This window comes from Lates calcarifer, linkage group LG20 (genome assembly GCF_001640805.2).
Source record: "Lates calcarifer isolate ASB-BC8 linkage group LG20, TLL_Latcal_v3, whole genome shotgun sequence".
Lineage (NCBI taxonomy): Eukaryota > Metazoa > Chordata > Actinopteri > Centropomidae > Lates > Lates calcarifer.
The window spans coordinates 524377-552289 of NC_066852.1; the positions used below are offsets into that span (position 1 = coordinate 524377).

General features: G+C 39.5%; 2 protein-coding genes across 2 annotated transcripts in view; one reads left to right on the plus strand and one right to left on the minus strand.

Moving 5' to 3' along the window:
- The window catches only part of grk6 (G protein-coupled receptor kinase 6), a 55729-nt gene extending 37265 nt beyond the window's left edge, over window positions 1-18464 (minus strand). The window contains exons 1-2 of the mRNA XM_018679666.2: window positions 17154-18464; window positions 6921-7016 (exon numbers count right to left, since the gene is read on the minus strand). Coding sequence (XP_018535182.1) covers window positions 6921-7016; window positions 17154-17205 — 148 coding nt within the window. The 5' untranslated portion in view covers window positions 17206-18464. The remainder of the gene's footprint in view (window positions 1-6920; window positions 7017-17153) is intronic.
- A 1381-nt stretch (window positions 18465-19845) lies between these two features.
- On the plus strand, window positions 19846-26819 carry nop16 (NOP16 nucleolar protein homolog (yeast)). The gene is made up of 5 exons (XM_018679664.2): window positions 19846-20047; window positions 21288-21396; window positions 22512-22578; window positions 23737-23843; window positions 26080-26819. Exons 1-5 carry the CDS (start codon window positions 19941-19943, stop codon window positions 26221-26223), a joined length of 534 nt encoding a protein of 177 aa, XP_018535180.1. The 5' UTR covers window positions 19846-19940; the 3' UTR covers window positions 26224-26819.
- Window positions 26820-27913: the final 1094 nt, after the last annotated feature.

The following is a 27913-nucleotide window of genomic DNA, read 5'->3' on the forward strand; positions in this document are numbered from 1 at the left end:
ATGCTGAACTTCCTGCCTCTATGTATCACACACACACACACTGTCAAGACAACAACGTTTGACTGAGCTCAGTCAAATCAGAGCATTATTTGCATGACACCTTTTCAGGAAAGAAGCTTTGTCGTCAAGGTTTCCTGAAGAAAAAAAACACCTGCTGTTGAATGTTAAACTTCATTTTACATGCAGATTTCTGTATTTCAGCATCAGCAGGAAGAGTTTGTCCTGTTTGACATGAGAATCCCAGAAAATCAGAAACTGAATCAGGATGTAAAAACCCCTTTTCCACATTCCTTGTTTGTGCTTTCACTGCATCTGAAGAACGGCAGGTATTAGGAAAATGAAGCCGTGATTTAAAACACAAGTTTGTTCGTAAAGCTAACTGCATAACTTTGTTTAAACCATAATAATGTTACAACATGTTCCCATCCTCAGTCAAAGTCGTCAGGATAGATCCTCTGAAGAACGCGAATGTCCGTATGAAGTCACATCTTAGTCCATCCAGCAGGGTTTTCCGTAAGCGCTGGTTGTTGGCTGGACATTAAAACATTTTCAGTTTTAGAATTACAATCTTAAACCAGATTAAGGTTTTTTTTTGCCATCAGACGTCTGGGTCTGAAGTAATTGGAGAAAACGCTGACCAAACAGCTGCTCTTATCATCCAGTGGGAGGCCGTCACGGAGAAAGATAGAATTTCAACATGAAACTACTTTATTCAGTGTTTTTCTGGTTTTAATTATCAGGTCTGTTTGTTTTGGAGAGGAAAGCCATGCTGCTAGCATAACTAAAACTGTTGTTGGCTATAGTATGAGATAAGTAAGTCTACATCCAGCACTTACAGAGCAACATTTCAAGTTGTGACTCATTTTTGGTCTCCGCCAACTCCTGACAGAAATATCTGTCTCTTTCGCTGCTAAATGCTTCACTATGCTCACCAGCTGGCGTCTAACTGTGTTTGTCTGCTGTTTGCTGAGGCCAAAAACGACGCCACGAGAGCGCCGACAGTGAACCAGAAGAGGAAAGCTGTGGTCCAGACAGATAAACGACAAGTCAACTGTAAAAAATATAAGAGAAGTTCCTGAAAAGCATGTTAATTTTTCGATAAGTTCCTGTTGTGTAAAAAGCTTTTTGTTCCTGATTTATTTCCTTAATTTGTTTCCTGGGACAAACGGAAGTAAAAGCTCCAGTAAACATGTGCTGTACATAAATCCATCCCTCCTGGTTTTGATCCGAACCAGCCTGGCTGTTGCCACGCTACACCTCAGGGCAGCGGATGTCTTATCATAGGTCAACATCAGCTGGGCCTCAGTGCTCATTCTCCTTCTTCTTTAATGAGTGTCTTCCTAACAGTGTGGCCTGTATGTTTACTCTGCACCAGCCTTGTCTTGTCATGTATGGATGTGTTTAACCAACAGTGCCTCCATACACAAACAGATGGGAACTCCACCGTAAACATCTTGATAGTGGTCATATATCACATCACACTGGCATCACATGCTACTATACTAAACCTTGAGGGGAGGTCAAGCCTCTTGACTGGTTTACAGCAGGGAACTTCCCACACTCACACACAAACACTGTGAATTAGATTGTATTTATTTCAGTGATTTCAGCTCTATTTGTAGCCTACACAGTCATAAACAAGATATATTTGTGCCTGTCTTTAAAAGCAACCACTGATTTTTTTAATCTAATCATGACTTCTAGCAGTTATGTTGAAAGTCAGATGCTACTACGTTATTTCTAACAACATAACTATCTCTAACAAGGTTTTCAACAAGTCCATTTATAGAGAACAGAGAAATCTGAAAATGTCGGTTGATGCTGTTTTTGTGGGAATTATTGACATTAACACAAACAAGGAAACACAAGGAAAGATGAGAAGAAGAACTGATAAGGACTTAGGAAAAGAGAACCGCAGTATTTAGAGAATCTGACTGTACTTACACTAGCCATTTTTTAAAACCAACTTTATTTATAACAAATGGAATACATTTAGTTAGTTTAGTGACTAATTCCTAACGATTTCCTAACCTTTGGATTGTGTCAGAAGCATAAAACAGGAGCTCTTTTGCGTCTGCATGTACATGGATCTGTCGCTTCTCTCCTCTCCTTTGGTAAAGGAAGGTCCGCTGTCCGCTGATACCTCCAGGTCAATCACAGGTTCTCGCAGTTAGGAACCTTCCTAAAAGGACTATTCGATTGCAACCTTATTGTCCTAATGGCTGCCAGCTAAAATGATTAAAATCACAGCTCTTAACGCACAGACTCACTTTGGTTGATGTATCCGATAGAAAGGGCCACATCTGACAATAACTAAACAACAAGCAACAAAAGAGCTGTAAGTGCTCAGGACACAAAGTCATCAGCAGCAACCGTCTGGCTGAGGTGAGGAGGGAGATTTTGGATTGTTAAGACGCAGCAGAAACAGAACAGGACATTTATAATTTCAGAAAATCAGCCTGAGGAGCTGCTTTCATCTCCATCAACAGGGAGGCCTTCAGCAGAGCAAACAGAACCATCTCTTTGTCCCCCCCTCAAAAAAATCGGGAATCTCCCGACAGTGAGGACCAAATATCAAACACTGGCTACTTGTGTTTGTCTCAAGGAAAAAAGTTTATTGACTTTTCTTAAAAATAAACTGTGAAACCACCTGCAGGGACATCCTGACACTATATCACTGACACTGCTGGAAACTCTACATCTCATGATCTCGCTGACCTTCCTCAACCAGAAACAGCAGCAGTGATCCCTCACTGGCTTCCCAACGATGACAACAAACTACACAGACTACACCTTTCTTTACTTGCTTTTTTCTCTCTCTCTCTCTGGTGCACACATCACTTCTCCTGACTTCCTGCCCATGTTGCAGCCTTATCAGTGCAAAATCAGAGAAGCATTATGTGTGCATGCACCCACTTTTTTTTAAAAATAGCACATACTGTAAGACCTTAGAGACAAACAAGCCAACAGCTGAGTAACAGCAGTGACACAGGCTTTTTATCCATCTCACAACAACCAGTGTCTTTGATAGAACAGTAAAAAAAACCCTGCAGGAACAGAGCAGTGAAATATTTTGACCTAAATTTACTGACCCAACAGAAAACTTAATGTAACTAACATCAAAATAAGCAAATTTAGTGTAGTCAAACTTCAACTTCAGCTTGATCTGTAGTCACTTTAATAGTGTCCACACCTCTAAATGAGCCAATTCAGAAAAAAAAACAGACGTCAGCAAGAAAGTAGTCCAAGCTCCCTGCAACCCTGCGTCCTCATACAGGAACATTACATTTTGGGTTTGCTGCACCTTAAACTTCATTTTCCTAAAATTAGACCTGTTGTCCTCGTTAGTGGACATTTTTTGTGCAATCTAGTGTTAAAAAAATCCAAATGCACTCAACAGCGTAAAAACAAGATGGCGGCAATATCCATGAAAATGTTCCAGATCCAAGACCGAGACAAAAGTGGAAAAGGTACAAAACCTAATTAAAATTTGAGTAGAAACCAACATTACAACTGGATAAATAGTTTATAGTTTATTTTAGTTATTCCCTTGTGATACATTTCCAGATCATGTTTAATGGTGTGCCTCTCTGCTATTTTATTATTCAGTGAAATAAACCCATTGTCCCTCTATGTGGACAACTTTTTTTTTTTTTTTACTTCCTGTTCAAAGTCATGGTTTAGTTTTTATTCTGATCAGGTCCTACTGATCCCAAATAGCTAGGAGAAATTAAAAATGACATAAACAACTCTTGCACCTGCTTCAAAATAAAAGCCAAGGTTATGACATTTGTTGCCTTAAGACAAAGTACAATCATTATTTAACTTCATTTAATGGCACCCCAACTCCCTTTATCAATGAATTTAGTTTTTCAAATCCCTAAGTTCTCCAGAGACACTACAAACGGGCTGGAGAAACTTTTCCTCCTCCCCTTGTCGTTGCACTTTCACTCATTGCTACCCTCTCCTCTCTTGACTATATCTGAGAGTTCATCATAAACTCTGTCTCCAACTTGTCACCGGTTAAAGTGAAACTAACCATACTGCTGGTTGAAACTGCAAAAAAACACCAGTCTGCTTCCTCTTTCTGCACCCGCCACAGTTTCCTCTGTGGTACCACTTGAGCAAGTTTTTTTTTTTTCTCCCAGCCGGCATTGCGTTCAGAGTCGTCATGCTTCTGACTTTTTAGAATTGGATCAATGATGATGTTTTAGATACGGAAGGAGTCAGGTTAGGACAGATTTGAGCTGCTCGTCTTGAAAATAATCGGTAATATCCTGCGTTACGATGATTCAAAACAGAGTATGTGGAGGCTGAGCATGAGAAATCATTTTAAAACAGTACTTGTTTTTCCATGTTTTTCCCCCTTCACCATTCATGTTTTTGTAAAAAACAAATGTGTGCACAGGACAGCACAAATTGTTGTAAAGCACCATTTAACTAGCACCAAACACACCAGGTCACCTCAGGAGTCAGGTGAGGTTGTATAAAGAGCAACAAAGAGATGTCATGGTCACTTGGCTACTTGGTTAGGTTTGGGAAGTATTTGGGAAATATTTTTTACTGATGCTGATTTTTACTCTTTGTCGCAGTACTTCCTGTATTATCTTGGTGTCACGTACGTCTCCCTCTCGCTTCAGATCCCACTTCCTGTCCATGTGAGCTCCGCCCTGATGTGTTGCACCTGTGTCTAATTGTCTCCCAGTGTATTTAGTCTGTGGTCTGCCTTCCTTCTGTGCCAGTTTGTCTTTGTTCCAGTCTTTTCCTTGTGTTCCTGCTCCCTAGTCTTTCACTGTTTTGGGGTTTTGTTTGTCTAACCCTGCCTACCTGTGTACCTAACTTTTACCTACAGTAAAACAAACTGCTTTTGTCTCCAGTCGTGCATTCAAGTCCTCACTCTGTAGTTTCAAGCTTGTCACTTAGTAAGTGTTCAGTTTGTGGTAAGTAACCAGAGCACCGTGCTGCAAAATACTGGAAAAAACTGGAGTTTTTACAAGTTTGGAAACGTAGAGGCATCTAGAAACAGTAGCACTTTGTTTCACCCAATAAAGTCTGCATGCAAGCCTCATGATTTGGTCTTGTCTTTGTTTTTGTGCCTGTGACATTTGGAGTAGTTGGACTTGGGGAATCATCTACCCCACATTTACTTATAACCCATTAGGGCTGTCAAAGCAAACACGATAATAACGAGTTGACACACATTGCTTTTAACGCCACTAATTTTTTTGACCATAAATCAGGACATGACTCTTCACCAAAGGCAGTCCATCCTGGATTGTTTGCAACAGAGACGACTGAACAACTCTACAAGCAAGAAACTTTCAACGGCGATAGTTACATGGGTGGCTACAGCTTGTTTTGGATTGTTGCTATAATAATAAACATACATTTGCATAAAACAAGCATATTTGTCCACTCCCATGTTGATAACAGTATTTAAAAATGTGAAAAATACCATTTACAACAGCTAAAAAAAACTTGCAATTAATTTGCGATTGTCTGCAGCAACTTAGCTTAGCTTAGCATACACACTGGAAGAAAGGGGAAACAGCTAGCCTAGCTCTGTCTAAAGTAAAAAAAAAAAAAAAACACTTATCAAGTTCAGTTCAACACAAACAGAAATATAAAAATTTGTGGGTTTAGATGAAGTAACTGCTCACACTGGACCTATTTCTTGTCTCACAATAGTGTATGCATCGCCATTACCTCTGTGCAGAATCTCTAGCTGCAGCCAGATCCTGATCACTGAGGACAGGTTTTGGTTTTTCGGATTGTAAAGACACTGTAAGCAACCTGCGTTCTGCTGCGGAGAGTATTGATATCTAGCTTAATCAATGAATGGATGTCTGTTTTGGTGCTGTATTACAGGCCACCACTGCTACACAGAGGAAATGAAAAATCAACATTGATCACGTTTCGAGTGAATACACATTAATAACACTGAGATATTACAGTATGATTAGTTTCTGATCAGATCACCTTTCCGTATATATATATATATATATGTATATATATATATATATATAATGTGTGTCCAAAAGCACAGAACTGATCTGTACAGTTTGTTCTGTACTTGGTTTGTTGTTGAACTCGTCATGCATTTCTGCAAATTACCCATCCATGAAACAATGAGAGGACTAAGAGTTTCTTAACGAGCTGTAACACAGAGTTATACATAGAGCTGTCCTGTGTAGTAAATAACACATTTATATCCCAGTCTGGAGGCCTTGTGGGGACTTTCCCTATACACAGAAGAAGACGAGTCAGCTGCTGTCACTTAAAGGGAAAACCCAGCTTAAGATGTAATTCACATGTTATTCCTATAATAATATACAGCTCAGTTTTCATTAGGGAATTCGAACTGGTCTCTATAACTCGAGAGGACAGTTGCAATTAATTCAGTAGAAGAACAATGCATGGAAATACTACTACTTCTAGACTACTTCTTGGGCTAATTGACGGTTTTTACCCATGACTCAGTGGATGGCAGTGTTGGCTGGCTGCTTCAGAAAAGTATCGTATCATAGCAATTAATCATTAAAATAACACAAAATTCATTTGTAAGTGCAATCATTCCTGATTGTTTGCTGATGACACCATCGTTTATAGTTACCATGGTCTTATTTCTGGCAAAAAGGGGCCAGTTGACTGCAGATAAAGCCGTCATACGTCAAACCAGTACATTAAAGCTGTGAACTTATCTGTACAAGCAACCACTTACAGAAAAGGGGGCTGCCACAGGCTCTCCTTATCACTGATTTTTTTTTTTTCCCTCCATCCAAACTTAACATGAAGATCTTGATGATATGGCCGTCTAGTGATGGCTACACCAGATGTGAGTAACGACCAAGTCGCCCCAGACCCACTCATGCCAAGTGAGATAACGGCTGTAAGGCTGGGGAAAGACTCCGTTATCTTACCTGTGGTTTGGCGCAGCTCTTCACACAAACTTATGTGGGGGAACTGCAGCATCTGCTTCCATTTCTTGCTTTTTCCTTTTCTGTTTCCACCACCTCCTGTAAAACAAACAGGTCTGGGTTAAACTAGGGCATGTGAAGTTGCATGAAAAACAACAATAAAATCAATATTTAAAACGACTCAGAACGGATGTGGACGTCGGGTGGTTAACACGGTCACTTCACAACCCGACACTCAGGACTGATCTGTTGGTCTGTCTGTACATTCATTCAGCTTTTTGTCTTTGTGTATCCATCTCTTAACGGAAGAGGATGTGCCTGCGCTTGGTGACTCTTCTCAGGAACAGGCATGTGAAGAAAATGAGTGAGAATGAGAACATAAACACTTCCTAAATTTGTTTAATTCAAATTCAGTTGACTGAGGTGAGCAAGTCATGTGAATGTGCGACAGGGGACATTAATTGTCCAGATGGAGGAAGCTGGTTGGAAAACAAGGCAACCGCAGAAAGGTCAGAGAGTTCTCATAGGGCGTGGTCTTTTTGTTCTTGTTTGATCCATAAAAAAACTCTCTAAAGATCAGTAAATAACACGTCATATCTCACTTGTTTAACGAAACAAACAGAAATTGTGGTTTCAGTGGTAAAACTTCAGTGACTTCCCATTCACATAACATTTTCACACAATCTAAACCTCCTAAATCTTTCTTATCCGTTTCTGTAAAACAAAAACAACAGGTTCAGTGTTGTCTCGGACCTGAAATACACAGCTGCCAGCGACGAGTCATCACAGCTGCACTGGTTTCACATGAAGTTCGATGCTAAAAGACATCTTTCTTTTTTTTTTTTTTTTTTTTTAAAGCAAATTGATTCATTACTGAGTCACAGAAATGAACAAGAGAGTATTATACAATAGGTGATGTGACACCATCATTTGTTTTAACAAAGGATGTTCATACTGACAGAAAGTCCTGTCCTTTTTGCTTAACCAGAAACATTGCCCCATGTCAGTACCAGACTTCATTGACAAAAAGAGGAATTTTACCAAGCAGAACAGAGGAGCTGCTGGAATACCCTTACATCAATCTGTTGGTTTGTTTGTATTATTGTGTGGTACTTTTAATTATTGTAAAGGATCTGAATACTTCTTCCACCACTGAGAGTCACACAAACACACTAACAGATAGAGGCAGTGGTATTCCAGCAGCTCCTGTGTTCTGCTCATTAAAATCACTGTTTTGTCAATGGAGTCTGGTATTGATACTTGATGTAAAGTGATGTTTCTGGATAAACAAAAAGGATCTTACTCTTTAATAAAAAGCTTTGTCTCTGTAGGAATCCTATCCATAATGTTGTCAAACGCTTGTAATAACAATCTTAACCTGTCAGTGGCAAAAACAAGCACTTTAGTGGACAAACTTTTACGTGGACATTTCAATCAATACTCCACTGATTGCAAGGATTGTTGTCCCTACCAATCATTCACTCCCAGGGTCTAACATACCAAGGTTTTCCTTTTATATTAGATTTTAGTTGGTTTGGGCGTCATGAATTTTGTTTGAAGCTAAGAGAAAAGGTCACAATTCTCCACAGGATTAATAATTTATTTTAGGGTTCCAACATGGCTTCAGATTCAGGTTCAGTTATAAGGTTGAAATCATTGTAAGCCTCCACAGAACAGACGTCCTCACAAGCCAGTGAGGCGTAGTACAGATTTGCGTGTCCGTCCATGTGAGGAGCAGAGTTTCTTAAGAAAAAGGCAGAGAAGCGAACACAAAAGAGCAAACATCAGTCAAGCAATCAAACCAAAGCACAAAGAGAAACCAGAGGAAGTTCCTGTTCTTTCTGTGTGAGTGCTCAGGCTGCTTTCAGGAGCTCGTACAGTGTGTGACGCACAGTTTCAAGAGCAGGTTCATTCACCACACTGCTGTAAAAAAAAAAAAAAAAAAAAAAAAAAAAAATCCCAAGCACAGTTTTAAGTCCCTGCAAGTTGATTTTCTCCTGTGAAGTGAACAGAGGCCTGCTTGGATGGTCAGATAAAAAACTATTTTGAATTCAGTGAGTAAATGTGCCAAACATTATCTGTTTCCTGCTGCTCGCATGTGAGAATCAACTGCTTTTCTCTGTTTTTCTATCATTATAAACTGAATATCTTTAGTCTTTCCATCACTGGTTTGGGACATCTGAAGATGTTATCTTTGGCTCTGAGAACTCATGAGACACTGATCAATAAATCACAAAATAAATCAACAGATTAAACATAATTCAACGTATATAAATCAAATTATTGTAGCCTGGTTGTCACACTGCTAATGCCCTGCTCACTACACACCCAGGACTGCAAATACAGTTATTACAACTGTGCAATGCCACTGTTTATGTCATTCAATATACCTGTTACACTGCACTGTTTTTACTGAGAAGATCTTGTACTTTATTTACATTTTTATTGCAGCCAAACAGGTTTCCTTGTATAACTACAATGACAGTTACATCTTGTCTTCTCAGAAATTGAGGGGACATGATAGAGCCAGGGGTTATTGTACTTACTTACACAGTTTAGATGATAGAAATATGTTCTGTGATATAAAATGTTGTATTTGCATCTCTACTATAAAGATAAATATTCTTAACCTCATGTTTTTTTTTTAACATTTTAAGATAATATTAACTGCAGACTGTAGATTTAAAGTATAAAAACATAAGTAAAGTAAAATGCTTCTTAATTTAAAACATTTGCAGCTTTGTGTAGCCGACAGCCTTGTGTTTTTGGGAGCATCTGTAGGGGCAATAAAAGCCTTCCATCCGCTCTGACTGCCGTGAAGAGCTTCCCTGATCTGGATTTTGTCAGAAAACCATGAGATATCTCAGTGAGTGAATCTAACTGTCTGTAAACATGTTGCTGTGTGTCTTCAGATGTTGACCAGAGGCGTTATCAGTTATAGAACATTAATTTCTGGGGGGGCTGATTACCGTTAGTCGGCGTGGAAGCTGCTGAAGTATTAAGTGATAACAGAGCCAGTCTCCCTAAATTCAACATCTCTGACGAGGAGAGCGTCAACGCCATGCTTCAGGATTTGTTATTCAAATTCTTTGACGACAGCTGCTGCTCAAACAGGAGTAAAGTATATTGTATCTCACAGATACAATGCAAACAAGATGTTTTGCCTGTGATGAGGAAATAACTTGATGATTATCAAGCACAGAATTACTGATTGAGCTCACTGATAACAGAGAAAACAAGATGGCCGACGTCCTTCATTAGCTGACATGAGAAAACGGTGTGTCAGTGAGACAGGAAGGATTCTCCACAACATGATGAACACATTAATTAGACTGAGCCCGGCCTAAATGGCTGTTAATCATGAAGGGAGAGATCATCCCACACTGAAACAGGGAAAGGAGAAGTTTGTGGCAACACAGGTGAACTGCGGCACGATACAGTACCTAAGACACTGAGGAAGTTCAACCTGGGATGAGAAAACTGCCTTCATAAAACCATTCTAATAAAACTAAAATAAATGTTGTTTTTTGTGGCAAACTTTCTTAACCCATAGCTAACTTCACCTCCAGCTTTGAGCCTGAACTCCACCCACTTCATAATTCTGAAAAATGCTAAAAGTCAATGGTGCTACATCTGTCAAAGCCTGAGGATGTAGCAGACATTAGCATGGTGTAGGACCATGGTGGCTCCTAGCTTGCCATGCTAACTAGCTGCTAGCCACCATGCAAGCTAGCTGAGTGTCTTGTAGCCCTGAAATAAGCACAGGAAAGGACTGACAACTGAAACACCCAGTAAAACCCACAGCTTATATCGGGGTACCCACTTTTACCAGCTACGTACAAACGTCACTCCTGTTCAAAATCCTCTTCTCTCTCTCATCACAAGGAAAGCGTTAGCCGTAGTCCATTGACATGGACTCAGATCTGCTCAACAACAACAACAACAGTATTTTCATTGTAATTTAGTGGGTACTTTTGGATTTTTCTGTAAATCAGCTGACTGACTAATCAGCGACTGGATGCAGGTGCTGTCCTGAAAACGTCTCCGGCTGACTGTCCTCATATTCTCCACCTCATTTACACCAACAAACCCTTGACTGAGAGCTTCAATACACTTCCTCCCCTGCTGCAATCAACTCTTGTTGTCGTGAAGTGCCTCCGAGCACCTGGTCACGACGTCCATTAATGAATCTATTTCTGCTGCAGTGGACCCCCCCGACCCCCACCACGCTACCACCAGCGACCCAAACACAATCACTTCACCTCCCAGAAGATCTCCCTCCTCCTCCCCTGCATGGTTTCCCCCACTGACTGTTAATTTAAAAGCGACCAAATGCTGATGAACGCACTTCCTGCAGCTGCCTTTCAGGTTAAAAGCACTCCCGTTTTCAGTAGTTACACTACAACAATTAAAGGAAGTGATGTTTTTCAACTCCTGTGTTCATTTCTAGATTATAAGAGGTCAGTGCCACAGATAAAACTATCAGAGTTAACCTATAACAACATAACAAACACTTACCGAACATTTTGTCTATGACACATGTTGGAAAACGATGACAAACCAAAAATAAGGGAAAACCCTACTGAGTAACAAGTGTGGTAATATGTGGTAATTTCCATATGTTTACAGTATACAATTGCTGCCTTTAAGAGTAAAAGCCTTCCAGGGAAGAGAGAAGCTTTTATTGTGAAGGAACCACAGTGAAATCTTGAGTGGTTCTAGTTCAAGATAATCAAAATAGGTCATGAGTTTTTTTTTTTTTTTTTCTTGTGAGTTTCTAGATTATCAGGTTCAGCACCACTTTACAGCTGCTTTAAAGTAGATTTAAAATTGAGAAGAAAACCTCTAAATAAATATATTTAAAGAAATACACCAGAAACATCCAACATCCTGTGTTTTATGTTACATTCAGGTCATGTAGGACAAAAGGAAACAATGGGAAACATTCCCATGTTTATGACTTGTGAGTCTCCTAGGAATTATATTTAAATATATACAACAGCAAATACATTTTAAGGAAGTATAATTGTGACTTTATGACATTAATGAGGACATATTTTTAATTTATATATGTGACAAGTTGCAAATATGTTTATATTCAGTAAAATGTTCACAATAAATGTGTTTGTTTGCCGCCAAAACATCTGATCTTACAGAACAATATCCAGTAGTTTTATGGTTCAGCTCCTGGTTCAGGTTTAGGTAAACATCCTGGTCTGGTTTAATCCAGAAAAAAGTTCAGTGTTTATTTAACCAAAATGGGGATTGTTTCCCTGAACTTTACCAAAGAGCTTTTGTTGCCTACACCACAGACTCGGACTCTGGCAGCACTACATCCATTTAATTTGCATTTAATTACTTTGAATGATGGACTTTTTCTGACATGAGGCGTTCGTGTACACGTGGTTTTTCCAGGCACGTCTGTATCATTCAGAATTTACGTGTTGGAAACTGGAAAAACCTCATGTCAGAGCTGTTTAATGCAAACAAAATAACTGTTATGCTCCTCTAACAGATACTTATTCTGCTTAAAATATGAACAGAAAACTCCATGAACATAATTTAGCTTTTCAGTATGAACATAATTAAAATATTTTGAGTCACAATGGAACAGAAAGTAGCACAGTGATGATCGAAAAGCGTCTTTAGCACCTTATATATCAAAACAATCCTGCACTGACAGTTGGAATCAGTGTCTGATCAGATTTATGAGTGTCCTGATTTAAATAATATTTTTCAGATTTTTCAAGCTGTATTCTGTCTTCTAGCACACTCAATTTCTGATTGTTTCTTTACAAATGTTAAGTCTGTAAAATATCAGAAAACACGTAAAAGAAAAATTCCTAAACTAAGGTTGGGATCTTTAAGTGTCTTGTTTTTATCATAGAAAGGTGAGAAAGCAGAGCATTTTTAGCATTTTTGCTTGTTTATAATGAATTATCTGTCATTGAAATTATTGTTTCAGCTGTTCATTGCATTTATTTTGCCGATAAAACAACAGAGATATCAAAAAGTAGTTAGTAAAGATGTTGGATGAGCACTTGAATCTAAAATTTTCAAACAAAGTCTGATCAAAGAGACAGAACAGGACTAAAACTCATATCATATTATTGTATTTATTTTCTGTGCTGCCTCCTTGCCCCTCATTCTGAAAACATTTTATGAATCGATGGAGGATCAGTCAGCACTTACACATTTGCTCACACTAACAGAATTAGTCAAGAGGTCAAGTAAAACACTAAAAGTAAAAGTGCAGGTCGTCTGGGTTCAACTCTCATTTGACTGCTGCTTCGTTGTGTCCCACGTCATTAAGACAAGTTGGCGGGTGGGGGATACGTCAAGAGAAAATTACCCACTAACCGATTTACCGGCTGGTATTTATAGATCGTCATTAAAGTGTTTTGTAATTTTGCCTTTGACGTCAGCCACGTTCCCCTTAAACGCACCTGACCTGAAGTAGTTGTAAGCAGCTGTTTGGACTTACAGTTGGTATTTTTGTTTGAACAATCACACATGGCCCTTTTAACTGCTAACTGAAACCCTGCTGAGTATGACTCAAAAGTCTCTGCCGACAGGAAGTGACACTGAAATATAAACTAACAGTAGAGACTGAGCACTCTGTCCAAAGAGAGAACATCCAAAAATCACACCTGTTACCTCTCTCCTTGTCGCATGTAGCCATCAACATGGAAAGGTGCCTAATGCTACAGAGACAGACCTTTTTTATTAGAGAGGAAGATCCTTTTAGTTTAACCAGAAACATCACTATATATCACTACCAGACTCCATTGACAAAAACAGGGATTTTACCGAGCAGAACTCCTGTGTTCTGCTTGGTAAAATTCTTGATTTTCTCAGTGGAGTCTGGCAGTGATATATAGTGATGTTTCTGGTTAAACAAAAGGGATCTTACTCTCTGCTCTGACTCTGTAGGAATCCTATCCTTAATATTGTCACGTATAATAACAATCTGAGTCTATCAGTGACAAAAACAACCACTTTAGTGGACGAACAGTGACATGGATGATTGCCCATTGGATTATATTACAGCAGCTGTTTCACGGTTGCTGAGAACAATATTAAAACCATCTAAAAAACTTCTATCAGTGACCTCTGCTCCAGTTCTGGGTCTATTCTGCTTCTTCTATTTCTTCCTCCCACGAATAACTGTAAACAGAAACAACTATGTGCACACAGCAGTTAACAAACTCAGATAGAAGGCGGCAAGGCACTGCCTCCGACTCGTGATGAAGCACAGTTAAGTTAATCGTGATTAATTACACTGGAGGGATCATGATACTCATCTTCTCATGTCCCTCTGCAGATGGCTTTCAAACAACTTTTCTGGACTCTGCAATTTGATTTCCAAAGCACAGTGAAATTAACCGGCACTAATCGCTTCCTAGGGAGGTCGGAAATCGCTCTAAGGACGAAGGGCACGCTTCGGAAAATGGTCAGCAGTAATGTGAAGTGTAAGCAAAATGTAGTTAAAGGAGAACTCCGGCAACTCAGAGCTGCACTTTCATAACATTGGTTATGACTCACAAGAGACAAGATTTAAAAGCAAAGGCCAAACTGAAGCAACAGGAGCTGAGAGACGAACCAAATACTGGCCAAGAACGAATGAGAAAACAAGGTTACGGATTGGATGAGGCGTTTAAGGCCTTTTTCCACACTCTTACACTTTTTTACTTTTTCTTTCAGCACCAAGAAGTTAAAACTTTTTATCTCAAGCTTGACTCTTTGCTAACCATAATTCTGCTAGCTTGTATATACGATCGTAACATGAATATCCTTAAGGTTTTGAACATCACATTAGGCTTGGAGGAACTGTAAATGGCAGTGATCCATTCCTCCCTTGTTTTCTCTCCAGTTGCTAACAAGTCAGATTGGTTTCCACCTGTTAGAAAAAGGTAGATGACTGAGGGTAGCACAATAGTTACACAGGTAACTATTTCTAGAAATACACTAGGTTCATTGGTTGGTGCCACCTCTTGTAATCTTCCCCACCTTTGTTGTTGAGATTATCGGAAAAACAAATCACTTTAATTTTTACTTCTACTCTGAAAGTACTTTAGTTGTCACGTCGTTTTCCCTGAGTTTCAGCAAGGAGATGTAACGTTCACTATTTTTTAATAATGGATGGATGGCTGGCTAAAACTTTTCAGCAGGTTTTCTGTAAAAATTTAAAGTCTCAAGCCAATGCCAGGACAACCTTGACGATTCAATCAACTGTTGAAAGTGACATTTGTTTGTCTTTTTTGTATTTTTTGTTGTTTTAACTTCATCAACAACACAATAACACCAATCCTGCAGCTACAAGACAGAAAATTGTTGAGGAAACACTGCACAATTGTTGCACAGCCTTCGCCTTTTTCTGAAATATCAGAACATTTTAGTCTGAATTTGATATTTGCTTTTGCCCATTTCAGCACTGACTGCTTCACAGTTTTCGTCAGCTGTGGCCGTAAACATCCGCATTTAGCGGTGAGTTTAACCAAGCGACAGCAGGAGGAGGCAACAACCTGTTAGCATGTGGTTTCTGATACTTAAAACCACAAATATATCTTCTCACAGATCAAATTAAACACCGGAAAGGTGTAAAATATAAGGACCTATAAACACCCATGTTGTCATCCTGTGTGGTTACACCTGATTATTTGTTGGCATCTGGCTGCATAATTCACTTTACATTTCCCTAGCATGTCCATCAAACTTATAAATCTTTGCATGATAGTGACTGTCTCCCTTTGTAACTGGATCAAATAACAAACAAAGCCCAGTCAGTCTGTCTGTAGGTCTAAATTTAAATTCATGAACTTTACCCAACAGACTCAGGTAATAATGACAATGATATTACACGTTTTGTTCCCCATTGATAAAAGACCATCTTTTCTACAGGGCTCCAGAGAGGTCAGAGGTCAAGGCCCAGCACTTTGGCCGGGGGTGGAGGACAGGTGCCAGCGCAGAGGCCTGAGTCCTGGTCCTCTACGAGCACAGCAGATAAGCTGAATTGAGCAGATAAGCTCACATGAGGGATCATGACACTCAATCTTCTCGTGTCCCTCTGCAGATGGCATTAGGATTATGTTGGCAATGAGTCACCAGAGGAACAATAACAAAGGGCTCTGATGATGTTTCCATTGTTCACAATAAGACGTCTGTTTATGGTTTACACTGTAAGTGCTCAAGAGTGTTGTTAAGAGACACACAAGTGTACCATTGTTTGGCGGATGTAATATTTGTTGTGGTGCAGTTTGTATTTTAAACATTTATCTGACCTGTGAACCTGGAGAGGCTCCAGAAATCTGGACTGCTCTGCAAATAAAAAGGCCTCTCTTTATTCTAAAGAAGAGGAAGACTAAATGAAACACTAAAATCATAAACTGCAATCCTGTGCACAAAAGTACAAACCTCAGTAGCTACAACACGGCTGCTCTGCCTCAACATCCTGTTTCGCAAAACGACAGGACGATGCTGCAACATCAGCAAGGGAAACCCGATGTGTCGCTGCAGACACATTTCACAGTTGCAACCCCTTCCGGACCTCGTAACTTCGCGTTTCGCGAACCTCGGTCGGAGCCACGCCAAACTCGGTTTAAAAATGTGTCAATTTTACGCGCCCTTTCGCCGCTTCCGTGTGCGTTCACTGTACACAACAATGTTAACGCTTAACAAATCTCTGGAGTCCACTCTTTAATTCGGCCTATAGTAGGAAACAATAGTTCGTTACAGTACATATTAAAGTACCACAACCTGCTAGCTTGGCATCGCCACTGCCTTAGTTCAGCTGAAGGTGGTTAGCGTGTTACACCAGTGTTACTGACAGTTTACTGTGAGCACCGTGAACAAGGAAGGAAGAGATTTTGTACAATTAAGGGACATTAAATGTACAAGTACCAAGCCGAATTGACCACTGTTTGCTAAAGAGTTGAAAATACGTTTCGTCCTGTTTATATCATCTACGTAAACTCCCGGATGAGCCAGAAAACTTTAAATTACTCGAGTTTGAAATGGAGTTCGGCGCGTCGGGTACTATCCACTCGAGAGAACGGCGCGTATTTTAGGTAATATCCTGTTCATGCTGAGCCGCAGCATCAAAAGATTTGATCATCGGCCAAGAGGAAGTGCAGTAGCAGTTTATATCAGTCGTGTCCGGGGCATCCCTCCGCTGCCGTGTCGTCGGTGATCTATACCGGGAGAGAGGAGCTGTCACACCGCCATCTCCATCCTTACCTTCCCGTGCTTTCAGCAGCACCGTGTTGGCCACGATGTTCTCCAGCTCCATGTTGATGCTGTCTGGAGCAGGGGGGGGCGGTCACACCGACAGCGGCAGCAGACCGAGCTCCTGGTCCCCCGCGGCGGCTTCAATCTCAGCTTATCCTCCCTTAAACACCGTCCACCGCCTCCCTCCCACCGCCCAGCCGAGGAGGAAAAATTCAACTCTCCGGTTTGTGCCTTTTCGTTCAGTCCCCGTCCGGTGACAGTCCGCACCTCCCCTCCTCCTCCTCCCCTCCTCTTTCTCCTCCCTCCGCCCTGGAGCTGCTGTCAGAGAGGAGGAGGAGGAGACAGACGTCTCACTCTGCTCACATTTTACAGCCTCTAATAATAATAATAATCATTTAACGACATTAAATTACTGTTAGCGTTAAAAACAACAACACAACTTTAATGTGGTTTTTTTTTTTGCTTCTGAGAGGCTGAAAACATCGAGTCATTTTTATTTAGAATCACAGAACTTTATCGTTCTGTGAAAGAAAAACAGAAAACGATGAAACGTCAACTTTGAACCCAAACAAGGAAAGTCAAATTTTTAAATACATTTTTATACATCTGCCGTATAAAAATGAAGCAAACACAAACAGGAAGTGTTGTATTACAGTCTCTAACTAACTGATCAATCCTACTTTACAGCAAAAAGACTGCATTATACTTATATTTCTTACCATTTCCCTGCTGTGTTTGTGAGTATAAATCATGAAAGAATAGATTTTTTTAACCTTTAATGGCTCTATAATAATATATTGAGTGTTTTTGCTTTATACTTTATTAAACTGATGAAATTAGCCTATAAATCAGATTTATGTTTGAAAATAAAGAAGACCATGCGTCTGGGTTAAGAGTAGTTTAAAAGGTGCTAAACAAAGATTAAATGAATAGAGAATTGGCAGAAACAAATTACCCAGAATGCACCTGGACTTCAGAGAGTTAATAGCAGAATAAATGGTTTGACAAAATAATCTTAACTCCACATCCAGGATTTAACTAAGAAATCCTGAAAAATCCAGGGTTTGGATCTTGAGTTTCCTGTCACTGGATGCAACTTTTAAACTGTGAAAAACCTGCTGCAGCATTTTGCTATTTAAAATGTCATATTATTATATTATTTGTGACATTTTAAAGACAAAATTATTGATCTTTTATTCAAAAAAAATTGATCATACAAGTCGCAGGAGGATGCTACTGTCTTGATTTGTTCAGCCTTAATTTGATTTTCAGACATATTTCAAATTCTATGTGATGTATTATGACTCTTAAATTCAATGTGATCAATATGTGCAGAAAACCAATGTTAGATTTTTGTTATTTCTCACAATCAGATACAAAAATCAATACACAACTGACTCCAGAGCTGCTGCTGCTCTTTGTGGCTCATCTCTCCCCAGCACGGATCAATGAACGCACCACGGTGCATTAAAGGTGCATTAAGACAGACTTTCATCGTTTTGTCCTGCAGCTCATATCAGGCAGAGGGTTGATAGAGTTATTGATCAGTTATTGGTCACTTAGTGATCAGGCTTTCAGAGCTCAAGAACGTCCATCTGGAGACCATCCTCGGATTCTACCCAAACCCAAACTAAAGAAGAAGATTATCGAAAAGAAATGAGACTTAAGCCCAGAAGTTCACTCTGAGCGTCAACTGTAAACTTGATTCTAATTCACCTCTGATCAAAGATGGTCGTTCTAGATTCTAGATTCTTTCACTCCTCTCTCAAACCACATATATAGTATAGTTCTGTTGTTACCGTTCATTAAATTCTCTAAATAAACTTGAAAAGTTCAGGTAATCTACAAAATACATTTGTCTGAACGAGTCTGAACTTTTGTGAGTAACTTCTTTGGCTCACACTGACACCTAGAGGATAAATGCTGCAACTGCAGGTGTTTCCAACCTTTGTCTCTGAAACTCAAAGACATGGACAAAGACACAGATTTAAAGGTGTTGGTTTTTTTTATCGTTTTAACTTTATGTGTTTGTTTTTGTTGTTTTTAACCTTGTTCTGAGACTTTTAAAGTACTATATGAACTCTTATGGTCCAGCTGTGTTGTGTTTATCAGATTTGCTTCCATTATTTCTGTGTGCCAAGTAATTAAAACATAGAAAACCTCAGGCAAGATGTTATTACTCCATCAGAGAAGAACTGTACGGCTGCAACCAGTAATTATTTACATTATCAATACATTTGACTAATTGATCGCTGCCTGAAGCTAAAGTTTACATATTTTAATCACTTTTTTGTTTACAATCATAAAAAACAATTGGTCAGTTAATCAGGTATCTATACAGTCTGTCCATGAGGTCATGTGATTATCTTATATTTTAAAAACATTTAAATAACAATAAATGTTTTTTTTATACTGTTTTTTTTAGTCTGACCACTTCCTCAAATTTGCTTTTACTTTATGGTTTATTTCATCAAATGTCTGATGTAATAATTTCATTATTTTGATTCCTATTGTACGTATTTAAATATGTGTATTTTTTTAATCATTATTTTTTAAAATGTCATTTTTTCTATGTCATTTTTGTCACATATTGCGTCAGCTTTAAAATACATTTTTTAAACGTAAAAATTAAAAATTTTGAAAAAGGTCAAAGGTGGAAAACGGGGCGTGGCCTGAAGTCACGTGACGGGAACAACCATACACGTGCTTCCTGTTTCTTCCCCTGCTGTTGCTGCACGTTGCGTTTTCAGAGCAACAAACCTCCGAGCTGAGAAAACAGAGACAAAACACACAAACATGCCGAAAGCCAAGAAGTCCGGCAAGAGGAAGAAGTTCGACTACAACCAGGACCGGAAGAAGATGAAGAAGAAGTTCATAAAGAAATGCAACCCGAGGATAGAGAAGTGAGTGCGGGACAGTTAGCATGTTAGCATGCTAGCTGATGTTGGGCATGTGTTTGACTGAGGCTGTTTTACTGTCATTAGCTCAGATTTACGGGTTTAAACCTGTGGTTCAGGTCCTACTGCTGAGTCCTGGTCCAGGTCCAGGTGTCAGAGGATTCACTTAAACCTGCTGCAGACCCGGTTCCACCCAGGTTTAGCTTAATAAAGCTCAGTGTAAAGACAGGTTTCTACAGCTCAAATTATTTTCATTCGCTTTTAAATGGTCAAATCTATCAAAGACAACACTATAAAAACAGGCAGATAACTGTTTAATTATAATTTAAAGTGTCACTCTTCTTCCTCACTTAATTTATGATTAAAAAAAACAGAATTACAACATCATAAATAAGTCTAACAGTTAGCTAACAGTTCTGCTACAGCTCATACACTCTGATACAACAGATGGAATAAATCCTTTGGTTTGGCTTTGTGCTGCTGTTGACAGGTGTTCCTATTATTTTGTCCACCTCCATTCAAACCAATGATAGCATAGCAGTAACTGTCAATAAGCAGGTGTAATAAAGTTTTAAAGTTAGAGATTATAAAGGTAACTAAGGCTAGTTTATGGTTTTTAACAGTTATCATAGCGTCTCAAATGTCACCTTAATATTAAAAAGGTTTACCAGCTGTAAACAATGTGTTTATTAATACTTCATGAATCACTGACTGATACTTTACATATTAGTTATAAGAAAAGTACAATTTTTGTGTTGCCAGATTGTGTGAAATCCTCTTTCATAATAACTCTTGTGTGTTTAGCTGTTTATTTCACTATTTTCTTTAACTCTCTATCAAACACCACAACAACTGGTTTTCACGAAAAACAAAACAAGCAGCAACACGAGGCTTTAGCTTCAGATCGAACCACAACTTAAAAAATTGTAAATGTCATGTAAATATTAACTACATACATTGTATTTTATACTTAGAAGATATTGCATTATGTTGTTATTTTATTTGTGTGTGAATGAAGCACACAACAGATTCCTGGAAGATAAGTATTCTGACTCTAATTCTGATTCTGTGTTTTGTTTTTCTTCTCTTGTTAACACTAACATCTGGCACGAGCTCATACAGAACAAATGAATCCGTTTATTATTGGATAGAACTTTTTATCGTCTTTTAGATGTAACAGCACTGTTTGTGCGTCAGGTTGTCATCACCATGACTCTGACTCGTCTCTTCTTTCTTTTTCCTTCAGTCCACAGATTCGAAACGCCTGGGACGACAAGAAGTCGATGGCCAGGAACCTGCAGGAGATGGGTCTGGCGTTTGATCCGAACCGGACTCTGCCGATAAAGAAACAGAGGGTAAGTGACTGCCGTGGGTTGATTTATTTAGAGAGGAGGATTCATCTGAGCGCACATGTCGTGTCCAGAAAAGATCCAGATCACAGTTCAACTCTCGCTGTGATCAGATTCAGACGATTCTGTGAACAACTCGTTTCTGTTCTGTTTGTTTTTATGTTTTATCTTTTGTTTTTACTTTATTTGCAGTTTGACCTCATTTTGTTTGACAGATGTTGTCTGTCCACTGTCTTAACTGACAAGTAGTCAACCTTACATAAACTGTCTCTGCAGATTTCTGCTGATCGATTCACTGAATTAGCAGAGTCTCCTCTGCAGCTGTTTGCTTTACATTTGTGTTCACGTTCTGTAGTTTTTGTTTGCGCCAGAAGGGAGCGACAGAGCGCTGACGACTGAACACAAGTGAAATCAGAAGAACCAGTTAAAGATCTCATGTCTTTAACGGATTTTCAGAACAAATGTGGATAAAACTGATTCTTTAAGGGAATAAATTCACACATTTAAGGGACCGTGAGTTTATTTTAAGGGATCTGTGTGATGATCAATGGATTTTTTAAAGGTTAAACTCTTTCCCACAGAAACAAATTCAATTCTTAAAATGCAATAAAAAAGTAATCCTTAATCATCCACTGCTGACAGATATGTAACTGCTCCTAACACCAGTGATTGTAAGTCATATAAATGCCTTTTTATTTTTTCATCCCGTTTAATTAATTTTGTTGTTGTTCAGTGTTCAGTTGCTTGCTGACAGTTTCTCCCAGAGGTTAATTGAAGTTAATCTCGTCCTCTGGGCTGCAGCTTGTTTTCCAGCAGCCTCAGACAAGGTTTCATTCTGTTAACTTAACAACAGCGAATGACACGTAAATGATTAATTATTTTTTGCCTCTTCCTCTTCTTCTGGGTTCAGGAGTGAACACAGTTAAAACTCTGTTGTCTCTGTGCTGAAAAACCCCACATTTCATACCCTGTCTTGACACATTAGAGAAGACGGATGATGTGTGGAGGATAAACATGTTGTTTACCGTCCTCTGACCTGGCTTATTAACCCAGAATCCAAACAAACAGTGGCCCCTGACCTACATTGTTCTTCATAATGTTGTTTTTGTTCACACGTGTAGCTCCTCAGCGACGACAAAGAGACTAAAGCTCCCGTCAACATCGTCACCAAGCCCTACGTCCTCAACCGTAAGTCACTTCTTTACTGTGCTTTTATTCTGCAGGTTGTTCTGTACTTTCTGACTTCCTGAGTCCTAAAACCAGGAAGTAAGTTAGCTTGTTAGCATGTTAGCACTTCCTGTTCCCTCATCCCAGAGTCAGTGTGTTTCTGGTTAAATGTCTGAAATAAGGTCTGTGGTTTTAACACAAGCTCAAGACATTTTCAGGTTTGATTCTCCAGACATAAAATGGGTCAGTAAATCCCCCACTCCTGATGTTTGAAGCTTTTACGTGTCTTAAAAAAGGCGGTTGCTAACGAGTGTCTAAATGAGACTACAGAGGTTGTCGGGGACGTTAACATGAAAACCCATCTACTCACCAGTCCACCTTTACAGCCTCGTTGTGTTTCTACTCACGCTCTTTCAAACTCTCACTAACTTTCTAAGAAGAAAGGCTTTTGTAGAAGAGCTCAGAGCTAAATGAAATGACCAGTTGGAAGCTTAGTGGTGGAGACGTTGACGTCGTGTTTAGGTGGCTGGTATGTGTTAAGTAACATCCAGGTGAATGAAGGACCCGAGGTTTCCCAACAGAACATTGGATTGTAATGAGACGATCGATGTTATTCACTTCACCTGTCAGTGCTTTTAAAGCTGTGGCTGCTCGGTGTGTCGTTAAGATAGTTCAGGCTTTGGATAAAAGTTAAAGTCTGTGTGAAAGCTCCGTACGTCCTTGTGTTGCCTCTCTGAATGATTCCATTCAAATTAGGTGAAGTCACTTCCTCCTTCACTTTCACTTAACGTCACGACTCCTGTTCGTCACCTTTATACAAAAGGCTGTTTCACACCACCTCCAAGGATCTTTTCTCTTTATTCATTTGGACTAATTATCAGACTGGTGTGAATGGAAGCAGAGCTTCACTTTAACAGCATGTTTTTGTTATTATGCATGCTCAGAGGAGTCGACCTTCAGCAGCAGCAGCAGCTTCTCTGGATTGAATGACTTATTTATTCCTCCAGCAGACCAGTGGTAGCGTCAAAGCTCTGAAAAAGAAAATGAACAAGAAAGAAAAGTCAACTAAATCAATAAAAGCTTGCAAGATGGAACAGTATAATTAATCTTTTGTCTCTTGGAGGCCTCTGAGACTGCTGTTAATGTTGGGTTTTTTTGGTGTGTGTTGTTGTTGAGCAGAGCTGGAAGAGGAGGCCAGCCGTCCGGAGAAAGACTCCAAGACGTTATCCTCAGACCTGATCGAGTACGTTCAGTACATGATCCAAGAACACAAAGACGACTACAAGGTAAGAGCTCGAACTGAAGCTTCAGTGTTCCCTGAACGACGTCAGCTGTTTCCTGAAGCTTAAGTATTAGACTGACTTCTTACCTTTTTAGCGTGGTTTCCATTTATTTCATTATATTTCAACACTCGACCCACAGCGACTCATCTGATTCACTCCACTTCTCCACATGAAACTTTTAAAGAAAGAGCAGAGTTGTTATTTCACTCAGCAAAGACCTTTATATTTAATACAGGCAGAGACCAACCGATAATGGATTTTAGCAACACAAACGTCTGACATAAACTACTGACTGATTGATTATTTACGTGTCTTGCACCTTTCTGGTGCCCAACCCATATGGACACCATGATGGCTTCATGACAAATAAAAATACACATTTCCATGAAGTCACTTGTCAACCTGGATACAGTCTTTTGTCTCAGCTGCCAAGCATCTTCTATGAATGTCGCCAAAGCAAAGGTTTCCACCTTAAAAAGTCAATTCAACATATCTGCACCAGACGACCAAAACAAGTCAGGGTTCTAAACATTGCTCCTCTCGTGTTCCTTAATATCTGCCCACCTCTACTGCCAGCGGTAATATACCAGTTCTTAACTGAGCACACAAAGATCTTTGACTGGAACAAACCCTTAGGTCGGATTTCTAATTTAATTTAATTTAATTTTATTTTATTTTATTTAATCATGGCGACACATGGAGCTGTTGGAAAAACAGAAAATGCTGAATGAGGAAGTTTACTGAAGCATCATTGGCCATCGTTTAATGTCAGATATTCACCAGCTGAACTTAATCTGTATGAAAAGTTTTAACAGTGCATTCAAGGACACTCTGACTTCTGAGATCTGAGGGCTGCCTTCCAAGGTCTAAACCGTTCTCTCTTTGTACCATGTTGGACGTGCTCAGTTGCTGTTGAGGAAACTTAATTTGGCCAGTTGAATATTTCTATGTGTACTGCACCTGATGACGGAAACGCCTTGAAGTTTGCAAACGAAGCTGTTCTGCTGAAGGACGAATAAGGTTTCGGCTCTGTGCTATTCCCTCTCAGCTGCTGACTTCTGTTTTCTTTCATGACTTCAGAGAGAAGTGGACACGCTCAGTGTGTTTTTAGCTTATATTACTCAGAGCGGCAAGTGTCAGGAGTTTAAATTACTTGAGCTTTTATCAGAAAAGTGCCTCATTGAAATGGATTTCCAACAGTTGCTTTAAATGGGACTGAGTCATCACTGGGAGCTCTGCCAAGTCAGAATCAGTCAATAAAAGAGAGGATATTAGGATAGAGGATACTGTGTGTGAGGGTGTATTTTTTTTTTTCTTTACACAATAAAATATCCTTTGACAGAAAATATTCCATCCTTGACTCTAAATTCTGAAAAGCTGAGTCAGTCACCTGCACGACTGTGACAATTCTTTATATAACCGCCCTCTAAAAAGTGTTTTTGCAGTGTTTCGATGATCAACACAACATCACACATAACGGGGGGATCAGTTTGTACTAAAACAGGGCAGATTTAAGGTTTTAGCTGAAGTTTAGACCAGAATATAGACATGTGCCCCCAGTTAAATAACTTCTCAAGATTTTTTTCTTCTCTTATTCCATCTCATTATCTTTTGGCTGCTCAGCCTTGAAATTTGGTTTTGATGTAATTTGGTTTGAGATTAATGCTTAAAGTCCAAGCCACCGTATCAATATCCGCTTGATAAGTTGTGACGTCACAACCAATGAAAATACTATTGCTGGATCCAACTTTGCAAATGCTAGCTTGTTTTTGAGATGTCGCAGTGCTGAGCCCCGTGTTGTTTGAAAAGATTGGAGTTTTAAAAAAGTTCAGCGTCCTCTACTGCTTTCCTTGTGACGAGAAATGGAGGAGGAAATTGGTTGCAGTTAGCTAACATTGGCACTGGTTGAAACGTCCATCTAGGAACTCGGAAATTCCGACTTCCGAGTACAACTGGAACGCAACCATAAGTGCAGTCGGATTCTCTAAATACCACAATCACACACACACACACAGTCCTTATCAGTTCTTCACATTTTTCCTTGACTTTATCATGTTTTTCATCAAGGTCAAGGAAAGGTGGTTAAGAATGGAGGTATTTTTGTGACTATTCAACTGCTACATTTAATTCTGTAGTATGGAAAAAACTTTCAGGAAAGAGTTTGGCATCTGTCAGAGTTTACAGTGAGCTCCCAGCATGGTTCAAGCTGACTCTTCCTGTTGTTTCTTCCTCTCTGCAGGCGATGGCCAGAGATGAGAAGAACTACTACCAGGACACACCCAAACAGATCAAGAGGAAAATCAACGAGTACAAGCGCTGCCACCCGCAGCACTACGACGCCTTCATCAGCTCGTTATCTGTTCCACAGCCGATGGACCAGTAGATGGACTGTAGACCCCTGCTCTGGACTTGATACCAGTCTCCAGGATGAGACGGATCTCATTCTGGAGAGACTGGATACTGTTGGATTTCAGACAGTACGTTCAGACTGTGACAGAATTCACAGAAAAGACAGACAATAGAGTAAAAATCTGCAGCGAGAGGAAGGACATTTCTCTTCTTCCTGTCCTCCCTCTCAAGATTTTGTGTTTTTAGCTTTTACGTTATTTACAGGAAAAGTGCCAACTATGTGTTCTGTGTGAGATACATTTTTAACCTATCATCAGCACCATTTTTCCCTTCTTGTCCATATTATCAATAGTTTCAGGACAGATTTCAGATCTTCATTTAATGCCTCAGATGTCTTGACGTCTGAGGGCGATGTCACTGCAGTGGAAATGTTGAAGACATGTTTCCACACACATAAAACGCATAGAAAATTAAATTTACAACGCATGTAGCCGAATTGACCCAGTTTATATCAGTGACCTCTGAACAGCAGGGTTACAATAACACGGTTTAGTTCATAATCTGAGAATAAATCACCTCATTAAGATGCCTATTTACTCCCATATTAAACATATTATTACAGAATGGAAACATTGAATTTTCACTTTTGTAACTTTTGTTTAAAGGTGCTATATGTGAGTTTTTGCTCAGGCTATTTAGCTATTGTTAGCATTAACAGCTGTTTACTTACCAAGAGCTTTAGCCGTTGTTGTGTTTACAAGACTGAGGTCAGACTGGATGCCACAGAAACTCACGATCGTAACCTTGTATTACGAGATGTGAGAGGCTGGTGCTAGCTAGTTAGCATGCTAACTTAAGTAGAAGAAAAGAAGTGATAGAATTAGAACTGAACTTGCAGTGTTTCTTGTAGACTGGTACAGCTGTTAATGCCAAAGTTACTTTTAGCAAAAACGTACATATACTCCTTTTACACCAAAAGAACATATGTGTGGATTTTTTAAAACACGGCTAATGCACTAAAAAAGGAAATCGACTCCTCCGCTGGTAAAAGCAGGTACCCCTGATATAAGCTGTGGGTTTTACAGGATGTTTCTTGCTATGAGCCCACATCTTCATGTTTCAGTTGTCAGTCCTTTTCTGTGCTCCCACAAAATAGCAAAAATAGCTAGCTATGGTCATCTATTTTCACCTTAGCTTGACAAAGCTAGCTAAGGCCAACCACAGAAAAGGATTGATGACCGAAACACAGCCGTTAAGTCAGGACTTAACAAGCAGATTACACACGGCACAAACATTTACTTGGATTCAAGGATGAACTGATTGGATTTTGGATATCTTATAGCCCATAATCTTCAAAAAACCTCAGTGTCTTTGGAGAGTGTGACAGAGCCATAACGAAGGTCGATTTAATCAGCAGAGACAGAAGTGAAGATAAACAGGATGACACTGAGGAGAGAGTGAGGAAAATTGACCATGAACAGGGCAGCAGCTGAGTGTTATCCTTGTAGGAAATAACACATTATCGCCATGATGCCTTTTTTGAAGTAAACAAGAGATGTTGTCAGGGTGAGGATCTTTTGAAGAGAGCATGTTGAGACAGATTGTCTCTGCCTCCAGGGGAGGACATGATGGATCAGTGCAGAGTGATTAGATATTTTTCTCATTGTCTACAAATCCCATGAAAAAGGCGAAACCAACAATGTGTTAGTTCGTCTCTCAGCAGT